The following is a 19,681-nucleotide window of genomic DNA, read 5'->3' as shown; positions in this document are numbered from 1 at the left end:
GGCCTCTCAGAGAGTCAGATGAGAGCCTCAGTCCCTTAGGAGCCTTCACCAGACCTGAAAGAGGCAGACAGATACCTCCTGCAGCAGGACCTGCGTGTGCACACACACACACAGTCACATCTTTGGGTTCAGGTGGTCAGGACTTGGCCTGAGGGCTGCACGCAGCCTGTTTTGGACCCTTGCCACCCTTACCTCACCCGAGACACCACAGTGTGCCCCAGAGAAGCAAATCCCTACATGTGTTCCCCACACCCAACATCTTTCTTTCTGTTTCTGGCTCCTAGAGGGTGTGTAACTAACCCCAGCATCCTGGCTGTGCTGTGCTTTCTAACAATTGTCTACTGTCTGAGTTTGTGAGTACGTGGAGATGCCGTGTGCTACACTGTCCTGAGGCCTCCACTGGGCTTTGAGGTTTCTGGACTTAAAACTGTGTTCTCTGATTGCAGGGATAACAGAGGAAGAGCGGCAGTTTCTGGCTCCCCCGATGCTGAAGTTCACCCGAAGCTTGTCCATGCCGGACACTTCTGAGGACATACCCCCTCCGCCGCAGTCTGTGCCCCCATCTCCCCCTCCGCCTTCCCCCACCACTTACAACTGCCCCAAGTCCCCGACTCCAAGAGTCTATGGGACAATTAAGCCTGCATTCAATCAGAACCCTGTCGCCAAGGTGCCCCCAGCCACCAGGTCTGACACTGTGGCCACCATGATGCGGGAAAAGGGGATGTTCTACAGGAGAGAGCTGGACCGATTCTCCCTGGACTCCGAAGATGTCTACAGCCGCAGCCCCGCCCCACAGGCTGCCTTCCGCACCAAGCGCGGACAGATGCCAGAGAACCCATACTCGGAGGTGGGGAAGATAGCCAGCAAGGCCGTCTATGTCCCCGCCAAGCCAGCCAGGCGGAAGGGCATGCTGGTGAAGCAGTCCAATGTGGAGGACAGCCCTGAGAAGACATGCTCCATCCCCATCCCAACCATCATTGTCAAGGAACCCTCCACCAGCAGCAGTGGCAAGAGCAGCCAGGGCAGCAGCATGGAGATCGACCCCCAGGCCACCGAGCCTGGCCAGCTACGGCCAGATGACAGCCTCACTGTCAGCAGCCCCTTTGCCGCAGCCATCGCTGGGGCCGTGCGTGACCGGGAGAAGCGTCTGGAAGCCAGGAGGAATTCCCCAGCCTTCCTCTCCACAGACCTGGGAGATGAGGATGTGGGTCTGGGACCACCTGCTCCCCGGATGCGGTCCTCCAAGTTCCCTGAGGAGGGTGGGTTTGGTGACGAGGATGGAACGGAACAGCCTCTATCACCTACCCCTGGAACAACACCCAGGGAGCTGGAGAACCACTTCCTAGGTGGTGGTGAGGTTGTTACTCAGGGGGAGACCGGGGGGACCCCTGAGTTCCATATCTAAAGCCAAGGGGCCCGAGAGTGGCCCAGCAGCGCCTCTCAAGAGTGGCAACACGGCCAGCCCTGAGAATTACGTGCACCCACTCACAGGGCGGCTGCTTGACCCCAGCTCCCCGCTGGCCCTGGCGCTCTCTGCCAGGGATCGAGCCATGCAGGAATCCCAGCAGGGGCACAAGGGGGGAGGCCCCCAAGGCTGACCTCAACAAGCCTCTCTACATTGATACCAAAATGCGGCCCAGTGTGGAGTCCAGCTTTCCTCCGGTCACCAGGCAGAACACCCGGGGTCCGCTGCGACGGCAAGAGACAGAGAACAAGTACGAGACAGACCTGAGCAAGGACCGGAGGGCCGATGACAAGAAGAACATGCTGATCAACATCGTGGACACAGCCCAGCAGAAGTCAGCCGGCCTGCTGATGGTGCACACGGTGGACATCCCCACGGCGGGGCCGCCCCTGGAGGAAGAGGAGGACAGAGAGGACGTGGATATAAAGCCAGACCACTCACCCTCCACAGTGCCAGAAGGTGTTCCCAAAACCGAAGGTGCTTTACAGATCTCCGCTGCCCCGGAGCCCGCCGCTGCGCCCGGCAGGACCATCGTGGCAGCGGGCTCCGTGGAAGAGGCGGTGATTCTGCCATTCCGCATCCCCCCTTCCCCTCTGGCGTCCGTGGACTTGGATGAGGACTTTCTTTTCACAGAACCATTGCCTCCTCCCCTGGAATTCGCAAATAGTTTTGATATCCCTGATGACCGCGCAGCTTCGGTTCCCGCTCTGGCTGACTTGGTCAAGCAGAAGAAAAACGACACCCCGCAGCCCCCTTCGTTGAACTCCAGCCAACCAGCCAACTCTGCAGACAGTAAGAAGCCAACGGGCATTTCAAACTGTCTGCCCTCCTCATTCCTGCCACCCCCCGAAAGCTTTGACGCCGTCACCGACTCCGGGATCGAGGAGGTGGACAGCCGGAGTAGCAGCGACCACCATCTTGAGACAACCAGCACCATCTCCACAGTGTCCAGCATCTCCACGCTGTCCTCAGAGGGCGGGGAGAGCATGGATACCTGTACAGTCTATGCAGACGGGCAAGCCTTTGTGGTTGACAAGCCCCCAGTACCTCCAAAGCCAAAAATGAAGCCCATTGTTCACAAAAGCAATGCACTTTACCAAGACACGCTCCCGGAAGAGGACACAGATGGCTTTGTGATTCCCCCACCTGCACCCCCTTCCCCACCGGGCAGTGCCCAGGCCAGTATGGCGAAGGTCATCCAGCCAAGGACCTCCAAGTTGTGGGGTGATGTCCCAGAGGTCAAAAGCCCAATTCTCTCAGGCCCAAAGGCAAATGTAATTAGTGAGTTAAACTCCATTCTGCAGCAGATGAACAGGGGGAAATCGGTCAAGCCCGGGGAAGGGCTGGAACTGCCGGTGGGAGCCAAGTCAGCCAACCTCGCTCCAAGGTAAGTTCACAGTCAGCTTTGGGATGTGTGGTCCAGCACTGGCCAAGAAAATCCACTGGGAAGCCACCAATGCAATTGAGAAGAGGGGACCTGCATGGCCTCTGCCCCACCTGTTAGGCTGTAACCATGTTATCACCATCCTGTCACCGGATTACGGCAGAGCCAAGACCATGGCTGCCACGCAGCCTGTGACACACCCTCCTTAAAAGACACATAAAGACACAGATTGCACTGGGCCAGGCCCTTGGTAGCTTCCAGAAGGAAGCTCAGGTCTCTGTTCAGTTCCTTCCAGCCTTTTGCCAGGACCACCTCAAAGACAGGCAGAACTTCATTAAAACCCAAACTGGCGAACAGAGGTGACCAGAGGGCAGGTGGTGTAGCCAGGTGTCTGAGCATGCCTGTGGCATTCCCTCTCTCTCTATCACTAGTGGGTTTGAGGGTTGTGGGGGAGTTGGATCATTTGCTCAGATGAACACCTGTCCCGTGGCTGCATCACCCTACCCAGGGTGACATTCCAAAGGAATCACTGCCAGTTGGGCCCAATAGGCCATTTTCAGCATCTTTTAGGGTTTGGCAAGCTGCCTGCATTAGGATGGGAGTAGAATAAACTCATTCTTTCTAAGCCCAACCAGAAGGTTCTAGAACAGCCCCTTGACTGTGTGTGGCTTTGGGATGGTGCTCGGCAGCCTTGTGGGTTCTGCCCTCTCTTGTGGCTTTCTAGTTTTTGTTTTTGTTCCTGGTGTACATGTGTGATGTCTTTCCATGTCCGTGTGCTTCTCTGACTGATGGCTGAGCTCGGGTTTCATCGTTTTGACTAATGAAGCCTTTCTTTATTCTCCCGCTGGGCAGGCATCTGATTCAAACAACCAAGCCCATTAGTCAGGGCCATCACACTGCATTTGAGTCTTGAGGTTTGGGCTATGAGCCACAATTCTACCTCTTACCTTTCAGCGTAAATTCTAAATGAATGACTTGAACATCAGCTTTACTCCTCTGAGAGATACTGATTGGTCGATGTTGTAAAGAAGTGTGTAGATGCCGCCGCCCATTAACAGGACACCCGCTACGGGTGGTGTGCAAAACCATGCTTCCATGGCTCCCTGCTAGCTAGGGGACATCTTCAGAAACCCCTCACTTCTGGTGAATGTAACTACATACATACATATGCGGAAGTCTCGAGGCAACCTTAAAAATGTGCATGGTTCACCCTTTCCCCTATATGGTCAAGCAGTCCTTTACAGTACCCCCTCTTGGGAAACATTTGCAAGCCTCAGGGTGGTGTTTATGACAGCTGGGCAGCAGGGTCCTGGATGTCAAGCCATTCTTCAGAGAGGCTAAGCAGGTAGCCATATACACGGCAACCATGAACGGGACAGACTTGCAGCCTCTCTTGTCTCCCTGTCAGGGACGTCTTTAGCAGGAAAGAAGCTGAGAATTAGTCCAGGACTGCAGAGCTCACTCTCCACCTGGGGCAGGCTTCCGTGTCAGGATCCCTAAGTTCATCTACTGGCCTCATTTATGGGGGCCTTCCGAATGGCAGCAGATGGTCCCCTGCCCTTACTTTCTCTGTGTAGACAACATCCAGTGGCTCCTAGTAGAGGAAGACTTACTCTCCACTGGGAGCTGGGACTCCTGGCTGCTGAGGAGGGGGTAGGGGGCTTAGAGAGACTATCACCAACACAAGTGGGCAGAACTGCCACCACCCAGACAGTTTGTTCATGACCCAAGTCACTCGCCGTAAGGACTTTAGCCAACACCTCCGAACACCAAACATTCCGTCGCACAGGTTCCAGCAGAGAGGCAGAAACTGGCAATCAGAGCCATGAAGCACAGAGTCAAAGGACCCTATGGGAAGGTTCTACTCCTAAGCTGAAACTGGGGATTGGCTCCAGAGACAGGGCCCACCACTGAAGACCATCCATAAGACTAGACAGAGCTCCCAGGAAGACAGGAGCAACCATTGGACCTGGGACTCCCCTGCTGCTGAGGGGAGAGATGGCAGTGGCTGACCCCAAGCAGTAGAGTAAACACACGCCTCCAACCCTCCTTTTCAAATCTAAGGGTTGCATCAGGTTGGGTGTGAGCTGTAATGGCAAGACACAGAGGGACACAGGCTGTGGTGACAGTTCACGGAACCACCGATGCATCCCGTGTGGCAGTTAGAGGTGTCCAAGCTCTGCCTCTGCGTTGGTCACCTGCTCACATTGCTCAAACACCTTTCTGTTGCCTTCATGATCGGGCCCAAGATGGCGACTGGTGGTTCACTCAGCACAGGCATCTTGCCACCACTTGTAAATGCTTCTAAAAGTTGAGAGTTCTGAATGGCCGTGAGCAAAATTCCAAGGAGGGAATTATTACTCAGGAAAAAAGAAATGAAGGTTTCGAGGGGACACTGAAAACTACTTTCTGAAGTGACACACACTAAGGCAGAGAGTCTCTGTTCCCTCAGTGGTGACTGGGCTCACCAAAGAAAGGTCTGCTCTCACGGTGTTCCTTGCTGGTCCTACCACGCGTGCAAGAGCTTTGCTGAACCAACTTAGCCTTTGAAATATGCTCCTTTAGGTGCTGGAGTCTCTTGCCCCCTCTGAGGAAATCGTCTTAGGTCAGCACCAGGACAGGGTCCAGGGAGGAGGGAGAGTTAGATGGCCTGACACTTGCTTCCTTGGGTGTAAAGGGGTCTAACTTTAGTATAATCAGGGTTTCTAGACTGACCCCAAAATCAGGGCAGTGTGGGATTTAGACACATTTTAATTATAAATATGTTGAGAGGAAATTCCAGTCAGGGAATTTTCTTTATCAGAGACCAACCCTCCTGGGCCTGACCTGAAAACACCATGGAACAAAGCCGTGGGTCAGTTCCGGCCACAGGCCTGATGCTGAAGCCATCTCATTGTTAGAGTCAGACCAAGATGAAGGAAGGAAGCTGATGGGTGGGGTCTGCATCTAGAAATCACTGCCTCTCTCCACTGCCCACAGGCTTCCCCTGTGCTGCCTGGGCCCCCAGTATGGAGCTCACTGCTCAGCAGCTCTGCCCTCCCCCAAGAGCCCAGAACTCAGAGGATATGGCTGTGTTGGTGTCTGCCTCAGCCCCTGTGGGGTAGATATACAAGGACATCATGGGTGACCCTGAAATGTCCTTCATTTGGACAAGGCTTTTGACTTTCAGAGGCCACCTGTCACCTGCTAATGTATCTGGCCCACAGTGGAGGTGGCAGGCCCAAATGACATCTTGCTGCTTTGTGGATCCAAGCAGAGCACTTGTCCTGGTTAAAGCTGCATAGGACCAGTGCCCAGCCATGGTAGGAAGTTCACTAAGCCCAGGACCCAACCCAACAAGAGACAAGGGACACCACCACAGAGGACACCGTGGCCCTCCACAACTGGCCAACATGGTCATCATCATTCACCCAGGCAGCCTCTGTTGATGGCCCACGGAACCAGGCACCATGTGGTGCTAAGATTTTATCACGTGAGTTAAGCATGTGCCATTGAGAAAGTGTGGCCTCTGTTCCCTTGGGGAATGCCAGTTTTTGAGGTGAAAAATGACAAATACTAGGCAGGATAGCATGTGACAAGTGCCACAAGGGGGAGAGAGTACTCCGTCGGGTTAGAGTGGCCCCGTAAAGAGAGGAGTTGGCACTCTGAGGGCGTGATTGTCAGTGACCTGCAATACACAGAGGAATCCGCCGTACAGAAACCAGAAGCACAGCATCCTGAACATGGCAGAGAAGAGTATGAACCTGGACCTGGAGGGACTCCTCATGCAGGCAAGTCATAGCCAGGCCACAAGGCAAGGAATGAATAGGCTATGGGAACCATGCACAGGCTTACCATGGCTTACCAGGACTGGACTTCAGTTTCCTTGACATTCCCAAGGCTGCCTGTGACGTGGGGAGGATGCTTTTGAGGTGCTGAAGAGGAGAGGTTGCCTTGGAGACGCTGAAGAACTACACCAGGCTGCCTTCCTATAAGCACTAACCCAGGTCAAGCTGTGACCTGGGAAACAGGAGCATCGTCTCTTGGCTCAGCTGAGCTGACAGCCGCCAGGCATCACTTAGAAAGTAGGATGAAACATGTTCTCTTCCGGAATTCATGGACAAACTCCGCTTATGTTCGTTCTCCCTAGATCATGGGGTAGTGAATGTTTGGGAGAATCCCTGTGGCTCCTTCTAAGGGTGTGATGGACACTTCACTGCGAGCACCTTGGCCTCCACCTTGCTGAAGCACACAGGGGGACTAGGGGGGTACTAAGGAAGTCTGGGTCCCCAAGACCACTGGACAGGCAGTGTTCCGGGTGCATATGGGGATTTACTCAACCCCTGCTGTCCTCCCAGGTCCCTAGGCTGCAGTATCTACTATCCCTGGGCAGTGTTCCCTGGCTCTCAGCTGGCTTGCCCGTATGATCCAGCCTCTCAGTTCTGAAGCTGATCAATGTGGATCGTTAAACTACTGTGGCCAGCTGGTCCCAGAGCACAGGATTGTGCCCCATGGCATCTCAAGCTGTCTGCACTGTCAGGCAGCTTCAGTACCTCACTCAACCAAAACTGGAAGGTGATGGTGCTGCCAAGGGGTGGCACTCAGTAGTGAGGTAAGCTCTGCCAGGGACTGACTGCCACTTTCTACCACAGCCACATGTGTGTTGAGGTGACTGCTCTGGTGGAGCCCCTTCCTTTAGCCATCAAATACCAGGTTTCCCTTTTTAGAAAGGATTTATGTTTGCCTGCTTGTGAATATGTGCACCATGCATGTGTAGCGGAGTCCAGAAAGGGCATTGGGTCCTCTGGAACAGGAATTACAGATGGTTGAACCATGGGGAGGGGGTGGGGACTGGGAATGGAACCCAGGTCCTCTAAAAGAGCAGCCAGGGCTCTAATCCACTGAGCCATCTCTCCAGGCCCCTCGGATCTTCTCTCTCGGTTTCATCCCTCCTTTGACAAGAACCTACACAGGTAGACAGTTCCGCCTGGCAGTAGGCACCTTTCTGGCCTAGTGACTTGCTAGCAAAGTGGGAACCATGATAGTGATGCTGAGCCTGAGGCCACTTCCTCTGCAGAAAAGCAAGCACAGTGTCCCACAGCCATTTCTTCTGCTGCTACATATCGTACCCCAATTCTGGGCCATACCCTGAGACCTGGAGAGAGCAGAGCCCTCACAGTCCTCTGGGCCCGTGAAGACTTCAGGGTCCCAGGGTCAGAGGGACTGAGGGGTCCCAGCTTCTGAGATTTGGGCAAACACTACAACAGTCTCATGGAGAAACAAGGGTGCCGCTCCTACAGTGCAAGCCCTGCAACCTGTTTGTGGAAGTCTGGAAAGGCAGAGCGACTTCGTAAGAAAGCATTCTGGTACCTGATGTGGTTCTATACACTTGTAATACCAGTACTAGGAAGGCTGAGGCAAGGGGATTGCTACAAGTTCTAAACCAACCTGAGACTCTATCTCAAGTCGCAAAACAAAGGGGGAGAGAGGATGGAGGAAAGGAAGGAGAGGCAGCAAGTAGTTTAGAAATAAGAGCCTCATACAGAGGTTGAGGGCCCATGCCCAAAGGGTTCTGAACCCTAACGCTGGCACTGACCCACAAGGGGCCTCTGGCCCACACTGCTGCTCAGTGAAGCTGAATCAGTAACCACAGTAAGAGTCTTGTTGCCCATTTGCCTCCCCAGTTCATCAATTCCTGCCGGGGAAGACAGGTGAAGCGTGTCTGCCAGCAGCTGGATTTGCACTTGGGCTGGTTTTGTTTTGTTTTTAATTCTTGCATTTTTTTAATGAATTTGATTTAAAAAGCAGGTGAGAGATGATCCTCCCAGAGGCGGGTGTTTGTGAGTGTGTATCTATTCTAAGTCAGGGTAAAGACTTCTGTATATGCCGCCCAGCAGCCCAGCCGTTGCCTAGCAACATAATGATCTGCGCAAGCGGGAGGATCCAGTGAGTCATGGCAGAGTGATTCACCAGGAAGGAGGCAGGCTACCCAGAAGACTTAGAGCAGGCCGGCAGGCTAGCCATCATTACTAGTCCAACTCTGTGCTAGGTGGAGCATCTACCGGCCCCAACCAGGTGGCCAGGACTATATCCCTGCTGTTAGCTGTTGGGCTGACTGCCATGTTGTGGTGTAAACCTAATGCACAGCCCTAGCCTGGGTAGGTCGGCCCAAAGCTGAGTTAGAGAAATAGCTGTGAGCCGCTTGTTAGAGAGTCTTCCTTCTTTGAGTGCATCACGGCACCCCGTGTCGGAGAAGGCATGGGCTTCCTTGCTTGAGTAAGTGCCAGGCCCGAGCCACCGGACTGCCTGCCAGGAGGGCTCTGAGGTGGGGCGTTCAGCCAGGGTCCCACCCACCTTGTTTCCCCCATGAGGAGGCTGTTGCCTCTCCTTGCTTTCCAGTCAGTTCTGCAGTGTCGTCTCAACCACTCCCTGTGTCGTTTCCGTTTGCTCCCATGGTGCTGTGTGCAGAAGAGGGTCATGCTGAGCAGAAGTAAGTGCAGCCTGTTGAGTGTTCCCTGTGTGCCACTGTTCCTGCCCCTACCCCTGTTTCCCGGCAGCAGCTGCTGCTAAGTCCATCCTGGCCAAAGTCAGCCTAGCCCAGGGTACTGCGTTAGAGATACTGCTGGACAGTGCCTGGGCACCTGCGGGGACTGACATGCCAACCACATGGCCCCAAACCAAGGGCAGGCTAGTGCTGGGCACAGCGTTACACACGTACCTCCCAACTCCTCCCTGCCTCACCGGTTCTCAGGAGCTCCTAAAGGACACTCTCCTGCCTCCCCCCTCCTTCCTAAGGTCCTTACCTGATGGAGCCCCGCTTCTGTATAGCGAAGTGCCACATGCTGGAAATGAGCCCCCCAAAACCCACAGACACTCACACACACACACACAGCAAAGAGACATGAGCCACTGCAATGCTTGCTTAGACTGGCCCTGGGGAGGCTTACCCTACAACCTGAAATTTGGAGGGGGACATGGCAAGTTCCATAGACCCTTACCATGTCCCTGGCCCACCTCTCCATGGGTACCTAAAGCTGAATCCTCAGGGTTCCCTGAAAGATGCAAAGCCCAGATGGGTTTCAGGGCCCATGAACTGCCTCAGGCCTGCTGAGACGACCTGCACGCGGGTAGAACCAGTCGCCAGGCTGTGTGAGCAAACTTTGGTGGGGGAGCACTCTGGGGCCTACCCCACATGTACCAACAGTTCCCAGAAGCCATTGCTGCACGGATGCTCCACAGCACCAGTCTGCACATTCACAGCAGAGTCCTGCCCCATGGAGCCCACACCTTTCTCCCTCTGTAATGTCCCATACTTGAAGCTGTCACTGCTAACCCTAGTAGGGGTGTTCCCCAGGACAGAGAGAGGCCTGGGTGACCAGCTGGAGGCTTCATACAGACACACAGCTGGCAAAGAAAACAAACAGCAAAGGCAAAGGAATAGTCAGAGTGAGGTTCAGGGACCATGCTACATTGTTGCCTCAGATTCTCACCCTCTCTTACGCTCTGAGGAGGTCCTAGACGGTTAGTCTCTCTGAGCCCTGCAGGGGGCATCAGTAAGAGGTCCTCGAAGTTCAGGGTACCAATGCTAGAAGGAGTTTAGCTCAAGCAGACACTGTGACATCACACCCCGGAAGCCCCACCCTGGCAGTAATAAAGTGAACTTGGGAGCCCTCAGTTCCTACCTGTTCCCACAGGACATGTGGTCATGTCAGTCTAGGTTGTGCCTATGGCAGGATGGACCTTTCCAGAAATGAGAGGGGTGTGGAGTCTCCACATTCCCATGGACGAACCCAGGTCAAGAGACACACCTGTTTTCACCTTGGTGGTGTCTGTAAATTACAAGGCTGCAGTTTGGAGACAGCAGGGCAAGAAGCAGGCCTTGGAGGGAGGCTTCACCTTCCTGGGTGTGTGGCTAGAAAGTTTTCAGGGGGCTGCCCCACATGTCTAGGAGCACATTTCATAAAACAACCACCTCCAGATAGGTGAGTGAGGACAAGAACTTCCTGGGCACCTGGTAGGTCCTCCTCCCAATAGGAGTCACCTACCCAAACAGCCTAAGAAGGTAGGCTCTGGGAGAGTTGAGCCTGCCCCTCCCTGTTCTGAGGACTTCACTTACCCAGATGTAGCAAGAACACCTGTAGCCACCACTGGGAAAAGGGGCTTCTGCCTCCTATGGTAATAGGGATAGCAAGTCTCCACTTGGAGGGAGTGCGTCAGTATACCCTGAGGCCTGCAAGGAAACAGTGTGGCAGGGTTCCCTGGGAAGCAGGACCCCTGCAGAACTTAGCACAGGACACACGCTCTGCACCCGCAGTATCCAAGAGGAGTTTCCTCCAACCCCGCATGCCTGTTCTAAAACAGTGAAAGCCCTGCCTTTGTCCAAAACCCAAGGACTTTAACCCATAAGCAGAGCACTGGCAGACTGCTGGGTCCTCTGAAGGTGTGTATTGCTGGAGAGGGCCCAGGATCATCCTGGCCTGCACTGGGGGTCCCCCCAGGTTCCTCCAGCCTGGCCCAGGTGAGTGGCTGGCTTGCTGTGCTGCGGTGCCTCCGGCTCCACCCATCCCCTGCTGACTGGCCTGGCAGTCTGCATCAATGCCAGTGCAGACCCTCTGCTGTGGTGTGGGTGCTGCCCCCTCCCCTCGCACAGCCCTCGGTGTCCTGGAAGTGATGTTCTTCTCTGTCATTGCTGTTTCAGAAGCCCGGAGGTCATGAGCACAGTCTCAGGAACACGGAGCACGACGGTCACCTTCACTGTCCGCCCCGGCACCTCCCAGCCCATCACCCTGCAGAGCCGGGCCCCTGACTATGAAAGCAGGACCTCAGGGCCCAGACGTGCCCCAAGCCCTGTGGTCTCACCAACAGAGTTGAACAAAGAGATTCTGCCCACCCCTCCGTCTGCTGCCGCAGCCTCTCCCTCCCCCACACTCTCAGATGTCTTTAGCCTTCCAAGCCAGTCCCCTGCAGGGGACCTCTTTGGCTTGAACCCAGCAGGACGCAGCAGGTCACCATCTCCTTCAATACTGCAACAGCCAATCTCAAATAAGCCTTTTACAACTAAGCCTGTCCACCTGTGGACGAAACCTGACGTGGCAGACTGGCTGGAAAGTCTGAACTTGGGTGAACACAAGGAGACCTTCATGGACAATGAGATTGACGGCAGCCACCTGCCGAACCTCCAGAAGGAAGACTTGATAGATCTGGGGGTGACTCGAGTTGGGCATAGGATGAACATAGAAAGGGCTTTGAAACAGCTACTGGACAGATAAGGGTGGCTGCCCTGGGCCTTCACAGACTCCTTTGTTATAAGTAGAGATGGGCTTATGTTGAAATGTGTGGTGGCCAAGCAGAGGCTGAGAGCACCTCTCGGTTCATGGGTTTGTCTCTGGGTACCCAAAGAAGTGCTGTGGCTGTCCTTGGTGTGGCCAAACCAGGGCCTCAAAACCCAGCTCTCCATGCAGATTTCTTGGGCGTCTTCTGTCCAAAGGGATGGTAAGGGGGTTTTCTGTCATGCTCCCAGAGGCTCCCGTCAATGGCATGTGGGACCCTCTCCTCCTGTGGCAGGTACCAGTGTACTCCAGATACCTCCTGAGGCCTCCCTCCTCTGCCTTCTGGGCAGCTCTCACCATCCAGCCCCAGAACACAGCCTTTCTTCAGGCCCGTGGCCTCTGGGTGGGCTCACTGGCTCCTGTCCCTCCCCTGTGCTCGGCTCTCAGTGAACAGCTCCAGGTGGAGCCCTGCCTGAGCCAGACGGTAGAGAAATGCCATCCCATTGCCTCTTTGTCCAACTCCTGTGCATCTGAGCTTCTTTGGCCCCAAGGCCCTTGGCAGTGGTGGCTGTGTGGACGGATCGTGCCCAGCTTGCTTAACTTGCTTTCTTTATTTCTGCAAACCGATTAGCATTTGATTCCAGGGTGGTCAAAGCACAAAGTCATGATCCTGAGGAGGGGGAGGCCTGGCCGCAGAGCCAGTGTGTGGCTGTCCAAGCCCACAGCCTCCTCCAGGACAGGAGCAGGTGTCTGCCTGGAGCAGCATCTACCCAGGAGGGGAGGCGGGGCTCTCGAATTTACTTTAATTGGATGTCTGCTGAGCTCCACAGAGGGCAGAACAGATGAGCAACTGCTCTGACAAGGACAAGAAGACCCAAGGCTCATGGTAAGCACGACTGCCCAGGGAAGCTGTAGTCCTCCTTGGGAGAGGATGGGATACCATGCCTTCCATCCACACCAGGCCATGGGTGAGCATCCTGCTGAGGCAGCCCTTTGGCTCTCAGAGGCCAAAAAAGGTGGAACTCAGGGGCCTTTCTCCCTTCTCTCAGATAGCGGGGATCCCACCAGCTTGTCTTAACTGTAAGTCTGGGTCTCAGAGAAGCCCGTGGTCAGGACCTGGTGGACCGAAAATGGGGCACAGGCTGTGGCAAAGTCTGTGTGTGTGGAAAGGAAGGCAGGGAGCATCCTGGACCGAGCCTCACCTCAGGCCCAGCCGCCTGAGCCTGCCCTTCTTGCCTCCAGATCTCTCCCTCCCAAAACAATACCTCTAACGTCCCAGGGAGGTCACCGACTGCGCACAGCTAGGCTCCTGAGCCCCCTCTCCCTTGCACTCAGAGGAGACGCGAATGTCAGGTTACGGTTTTATTATTTCAGAACTAGCCCAGCCCATCTCTAATTATAAAGCATAATTCTTTTCTTTTTTTTTTTTCTTCACTTATGCTCACAACCACATGTCTGATGAGGCCTGGAACAGCTCTAGAATGAACACATACATTTTAACAATTTTTTAAAAAAATCTCTTTCTTTACTGCAAGTTTAAATATATGTACAGATAGTTCATAAGCACAATATTTTAAGAAAAAAAAAGTGGCTGGTCTACTGGGAAGCCCCTGTGCCACCTAGTGCTGGAAAGCTAAAGGGAGAAAAAGGTTTGTGGTTTAACAACACCATTTCCTTGGGACAATTACACAAGCAACGTTCTAAAACTCATCCTTCCCTGGACACATTGGAACCTGCAGCATTGAGTCGTTCTCCAGTCTTGCCGCAGCTTCATCACTGAAGGGCAATTATTTCTTCAAAAAGGATTAGAATTCACAATGTGACAGTTTCTCCAGAAGCAATGCACACACACACACGCACACGCACACACACACACACACACACACACACACACACACACACACACACACACTCCTTGAGACCAAGGCTTCAGATTTTATTCTGTTCCCAAAGCCCTTTGCAGGTCATCCCCAGCTTGTGAATCATCCGATCAACTGGTACTAAGTGACTGTTGAGCACCTTGCCCTAGGTTCTGTCATTTTCCCACAGCAAGGTGAAAGAGTGAGTAGCGCCCCAGAGACACAGCAAATCCAGACACTGCGGGTAACCAGCGGAGAATTCAGAGAGTGTGAAAATGAGACCCCGCCATTAATTTGTCTTCCACGGGGTGGTTCTTCGAAGTCCCTTCGTTGTGCCGAGTCACTGGGCTCCTTTCCTTTGCCTCCGGTTGGCATTACCTCTGTGCTCAGTGCCAGGCAGATGCCAGGCAGGAGACCTGGTGGCTTGGGGCCCGCTGAACTTTGGCAGCGGGTGACAGGCTGCGACTGCCTTCCTTAGACTTCTCGCCACATGCCACCAAGCAGAAGCAAGCTGACTGCCAGCCTCGGGGGCTGATAGGCCAGCTCTGCTTTGCAGCATCTGGTCACAGAAACACAGCCTGGCCTATCAGAACCCACCCCAACCCCCCAAACACACACATTTGCCTGGATGACCGGCTCTCTATCTCTGATAGTTAATGTTGCTAAGAAAGCAATAGTCCCTCACTGAAATTGCTGCCCGTCATTCTCCCCACTTGGAACATGCCAGAACCAGGCCTCTTCAGTGGTGAATCAGATGTTAAATCGCTCATAAGGACCATGTGATCACTATTCCAGGTTTTAAGATCAACTTTTGTTATATACTGTAATTTAAATAACTGCATAAATTTACATGCCTAGTTTCTGTAATATTGTGTATACAAAACCAAAATCTCTCACGCTGTAAATTGTGTATACCCGCCAGGATCCCTACTCTGGGGTGTCCGTGCGCACTTTAGATTTAATTCATACAATTAAAATAACTCAATGTGACTGCTGACATGCTGAAACTCGACATAAGAAATATTTGTGATACTTTAGTTAATAAAATGGTGACTTTTTTCCTGAGTTATTGAACAAGCAAACATTACCCAGCTGACCTGGCAATGACTTTTTGTGTGTGTGCGGGTGGGGGGGCCACAAATACTGATTTTTTTTCTCCCGTTAGCGATTTTGGGTTTTAAATACTAACATGTTTCACACTATAGTTTGTGTGTAACAACACATGTCACATTATCTTTGTTGCTGTTAATTTTGTGCTCTTTTTCTTTTTAGACTTTATTTATTTAGAGAGAGAAAGAGAAAGGGAGAGAGAGAGAGAGAGATAGAGTTCCTGTACTTTGCACTCCCCCCCAAAATCCTTCAATCTCTTGTATGGCAACCAAAATTACTGTAAAAAAATAAATATACTCTTGCAATAAGGTTGTGGTTCTGATTACAAAGGGGAAGGTGGAGCTGTGTCCCTCCGGGCTGTCAAGCTTGCCATCTGATGTAGGGCGTTTCCCACACCCTAGTCAGCTTTATCCGGACAAGGCGACAGGGTGGTCTCTCTTCCTCAGCCACTTCACCTCAGGCCCATTTCCTCAAGTGCCCTCACTGTCTAAGTGGAAGCCTTGTACATTATTTCAGAATTGTGCAAAATGTCAAAACGGGCTTGTGTGGCCACCCTGTGAGCCCTAGGCCTGGTTGTCCCTTTTGTTCCGGATGGGTGCTAGGGCACCCCAGAGGCCGAGCCAGATCCAACCCCCTCTTCCCCGGGAGCAGAGGTGTCCTCACAGCACTGAGGGTTGTCGGCTGGTCAGAGGCCGTGGAGCTGAAGACCAAGTGGCTCCTCTAGCTGACCTAACCAGATGATGCTTTCGTGAGTGGCAGTGGACCAAGGCCAGAAGAGCAAGAGAGAGCCTTGGCAAACAGCTGGATCGGGAGGCCAGGGCCATCCGTGCACTTCTAGGAAGTGCGTGTAAAAACACTGAACTCTGGCCTCCTGCGTTCCCTAACAGGGACTCTCCTTGGACACACCCTTCATCCAAGCAGCAGCAGCCACTGTGTCCCCGACTTTGTCCTTTGCCCCCTCCCAGCTTCACTGTCCAATGACTTTTTCCAGGCTCCTTGGTAAAGTTGGCATTCATCAGGGGCCATCCACCTGCCAGCCTTCTCTTTACTTGAACTGTATCTGAGGCATTTGCCCCCAGGGATCTGAACCATGTCTGCACATGTAGATGCCCTGGTAGGAGCATCCCGGATGGAGGGGGTCACATAGCCACTGGCATACAGACTGCCGGCTTTGGGCAGAGTCTGGCGTTGTCCAGTACCCCGCCCCAGTTTTTAGCAGCCCCATGACTTGCCCTTCAAGTCCCCACTGTCCTGGTGACGCTGTTTCTTCCTGCGCTCTGGGACATGGGTCTACAGCTCACAGTCTTTGCTGGTTTGTGTTGAAAGTTCCAACAGCCATTGTTCGCGGCTTCCACTAGAGCTCTGTTCACAGTCAATCCAAAACTTTAATATGAGCCTTCAAATAGATACTGAATAGAAAAATGATTTAAAAACAAACAAACAAAGTGTGTGCCTTGGGTGTTTTGAACTAATCTGCATAAAACCATACTGTAATTGTATATTTGATGAGAGGATCAATATATCTTCAATGTATAATGTAGCTGATAAAAATAGTTCTAGTGCCTTGTCTTCTGAACTGAGAAGCCCATATCAATGCACAACCTAAAGAAACAAAACCCTACTGGAGAACTGAGTGCTGAGAGAAGCTAGCCCCTGTGTATGGGGGGGCCTTCTCATCAGAAGACTGTGGGACACACACAGTCGTTTATGCTTAAAAGAAAAAAGAGAGAACGTTAAAACAGAATTGTGTTATCAATTAATTTTCCATTAAAAATGCTCTCTGCTCTATCATGTTCCGTATTTTCATTTAAATACAACACATTGTAGTGGGTGGTGTGGTTTCTCATGTCGCCCTGGGTGGGCAGCGCTTGTGTTGTGTCGCCCCCTGGTGGTGCTGGTCAGTAATGCTTATTGGGGTCAGCAGTGGCTTATGGTTTGCTAAAAAAAAAAGAGAGAGAGAGAGAGAGAGACAAAATATTTGCATTTTTAATGACGGAAACTATCCTCCTCTGAAAAGAAGTAGGTCAGTGTAATTCTGACCTCACAACTGTCAGCTGTTTCTAGAGGTCCAAACTGTCAGATTTCCCTGAGTGGCCTTCATCCAGGGTGGGGCACACACTGGGAACAAGCATTCTGTCTCTGGGTCTGGACTAGTCACAACAATAGTAAACCTAAGGGGGTTCTAGCCAGAGAGGGAAGTGACACCCCCACATGCCATGTCTCCTCAGCCTGCTGATGCGGAGGCAGGGTGGACCCCATGCTCTGTGCTCCAGAGGTGCACACACACACACACACACACACACACACACACACACACACCTACCTCAAAAGTGCAAGGAGTGCCTCACACAGAATTCTCCCACCAAACCCCAAGACTGTCATGGGGCTATGCCCTGGCCAGCAGGCTGTGGACACACGGGTCATAGAATTTCAGGCTGTGTGGGTTCCAATAATTCTAGAAGTAGCTGAATCATGGAATGCAGAGGCAACCACCTCCTGGTGTCAGCATTACCTCCATATAAGGCATGTGCCCTGGAGACAAGAGACCAAAAGTGAGACAGGGCACTGCCTAGATGGCTAGGCTTCCTGGGGACACAACCTGGAGTTAACTCAGCAGCAACCCACTATCTCAGGTGTTCATGGAGATCAAGCCACCTTGATGGTGCCATGATAAAAGTGTGCTCTCTACCCCAGGACTCAGGAAGTGGTGGAAGCATGTGGTATAAGGAGGGAATTGACCTAAGGAAAGTTCAGGCTGGTCACAGCAGGGCGACCTCCTGGAGCAAACGCCAGCTATGAGGCAGAGCATGACTCGGGAGCACGTCAGTCCCAGTGTGAAACCAAATCCTGCAGAGGCCATGGAAAGGAGCGGTCCAATTTACTGTGCAACCTCCCTGGTCAGGCTCACCTGGAGGTGAGAAGTCACAGGTGCCACTTGGTCAGAATCTACACCTGATGACAGGAGTCATGTCCTCTCTCCATCACGTTCCCTAGTCGTTAATGCATGCCAAGACAGCCCATTCAGCCAACTCATCAAGAGAAAAGGGAGGCTGGATTTACAAATAGACCACCTTAACCTCCTTACCTGTGATCAAGATGGCCATTCACAGAGGCCCTAACCCCCAGACAGAGGACCTGAATGCGAAGGGCACATCGACTAGATGTAGCATTGGCTTTAATGCTCACCGGTTTCCTGAGCACTGTTGCCAAGGTGATGTCCCTTTTACAGATGAGGGAATGGAAGCTCAGACATCTAGATGTCAGGTGGAACAAGGTTCCTAAAGGCCCAGTCCTGTGCATAGTCACACACAACCCTTTTGCTCACAGCACAGCTATGAACTGCCTGGAGCTTCTGGCATTTTCCTATATGGCCCATCAGGCACTGCTGTCTCTGCTGCTCATGATGGCCTGGCTCCAAGCCCACCATGGTGGCTTTTCTCCCACAGCTTCCTCCACTCTTGAGAAGAGGGCTTCCCTTTCTGCCCCTTCACACCCATCATAGAGGAGGTCAGAGCCAAGGAGGACAAGGGCAGCCGTAAGCACAGACCCACTGCCCTGAAGTCACAAAGGAAGACAAAACAGGACAGCAGCAGACTTCCCTGGCCATGGAGTGTACCATCCCAGCCAGCTCAGCACAAACCCTTCATTTTCAAGCAAGAGTTTATGAAACGTGACTACAATAACTCTGTTAAAGACATGGGAACATCGGCCCTGGAGGAGCCCTGCAACCTGAATCCTTCGGAGCTCTGCAGCAGCCCTCCTCCCTCACCCCAAACCAGGTTTGCATAGGGGGCTCAGCGGATCATGTGGGCCCACCAGATCTCTTTCCTCCCCTGGCTCCATCACCACCTCCAGCAGCTTTTTTATTTGCCACACTCTGCCCCACTGGGCACACCCATCTGGAAGGTACACCCATGCCACAGATCTGCCTACTCCATTCTCTACCATACCTGGGCACCAGCTACCACCAAGATGCTCTTCTTGGCCAAACCCCAGGCAGGTCCCTCTGAGAACTCTTCACGGGACCTTACCAAACTATGGACTCATCAGACCTGGATGGTGGTAATACCTATGATTCAGACCCTGGAAAGCTGAGGCAGGAAGATTACGACGTCAGGGCCAGCCTGGGTTATACAGTGAATGCCTATCTTAAAAGCGAAGCAAACAAAGAAAAGCAACAGACTCTGAAGCCAAGAGATTCTGCTCGCCCATCTCCTGGTGTTTAAATGCCTCAAATTCTCAAAAAGGGCCCAACGCCGCTTCCCTAGGATGATCAAGGCTCACCAGGGCCACCAACAAGAACTGTTCCAAAGACACCTGGCCAGAACCCATGCCTTTCTCAATTCCCTTGTGTCACAATGGCATTCCTGGGGAGACAGAAATATATTCACCCAAATATGGAGGGCACAGACAGTCCCAATGAGGTCTCCAGCAAGCCAAGCCTGGGGAGCAGAACTAGATTAGATTACTAGGGCTCCTCAAAGGAGGACTGCCAGTCCTCTGCAAGAGCAGCAAGTGCTCTTAACCACTGAGCAACCTGTCCAGTCCTTTTTTGTGTATCTAAGTGTGCAGCCTGCATGCAGAAACTGCCTAGTGTCCAAGCAGAGTAGGTGGT

The 19,681-nt window shown here is 52.9% G+C and overlaps 1 protein-coding gene across 1 annotated transcript in view; it reads left to right on the top strand.

Annotated features, from left to right (window-relative positions):
* Positions 1 to 15,374, top strand: part of Shank2 (SH3 and multiple ankyrin repeat domains 2) — a 433,677-nt gene extending 418,303 nt beyond the window's left edge. Inside the window, 4 exon segments of the mRNA XM_021227358.2 lie at positions 447 to 1,378; positions 1,380 to 1,577; positions 1,579 to 2,852; positions 11,527 to 15,374. Coding sequence (XP_021083017.2) covers positions 447 to 1,378; positions 1,380 to 1,577; positions 1,579 to 2,852; positions 11,527 to 12,097 — 2,975 coding nt within the window. The 3' untranslated portion in view covers positions 12,098 to 15,374.
* Positions 15,375 to 19,681: the final 4,307 nt, after the last annotated feature.

Source organism: Mesocricetus auratus, unplaced genomic scaffold (assembly GCF_017639785.1).
Source record: "Mesocricetus auratus isolate SY011 unplaced genomic scaffold, BCM_Maur_2.0 Super-Scaffold_4256, whole genome shotgun sequence".
Lineage (NCBI taxonomy): Eukaryota > Metazoa > Chordata > Mammalia > Rodentia > Cricetidae > Mesocricetus > Mesocricetus auratus.
Note: the sequence above shows the minus strand (reverse complement) of the source record. Positions and strands in the feature narration are given on the sequence as shown.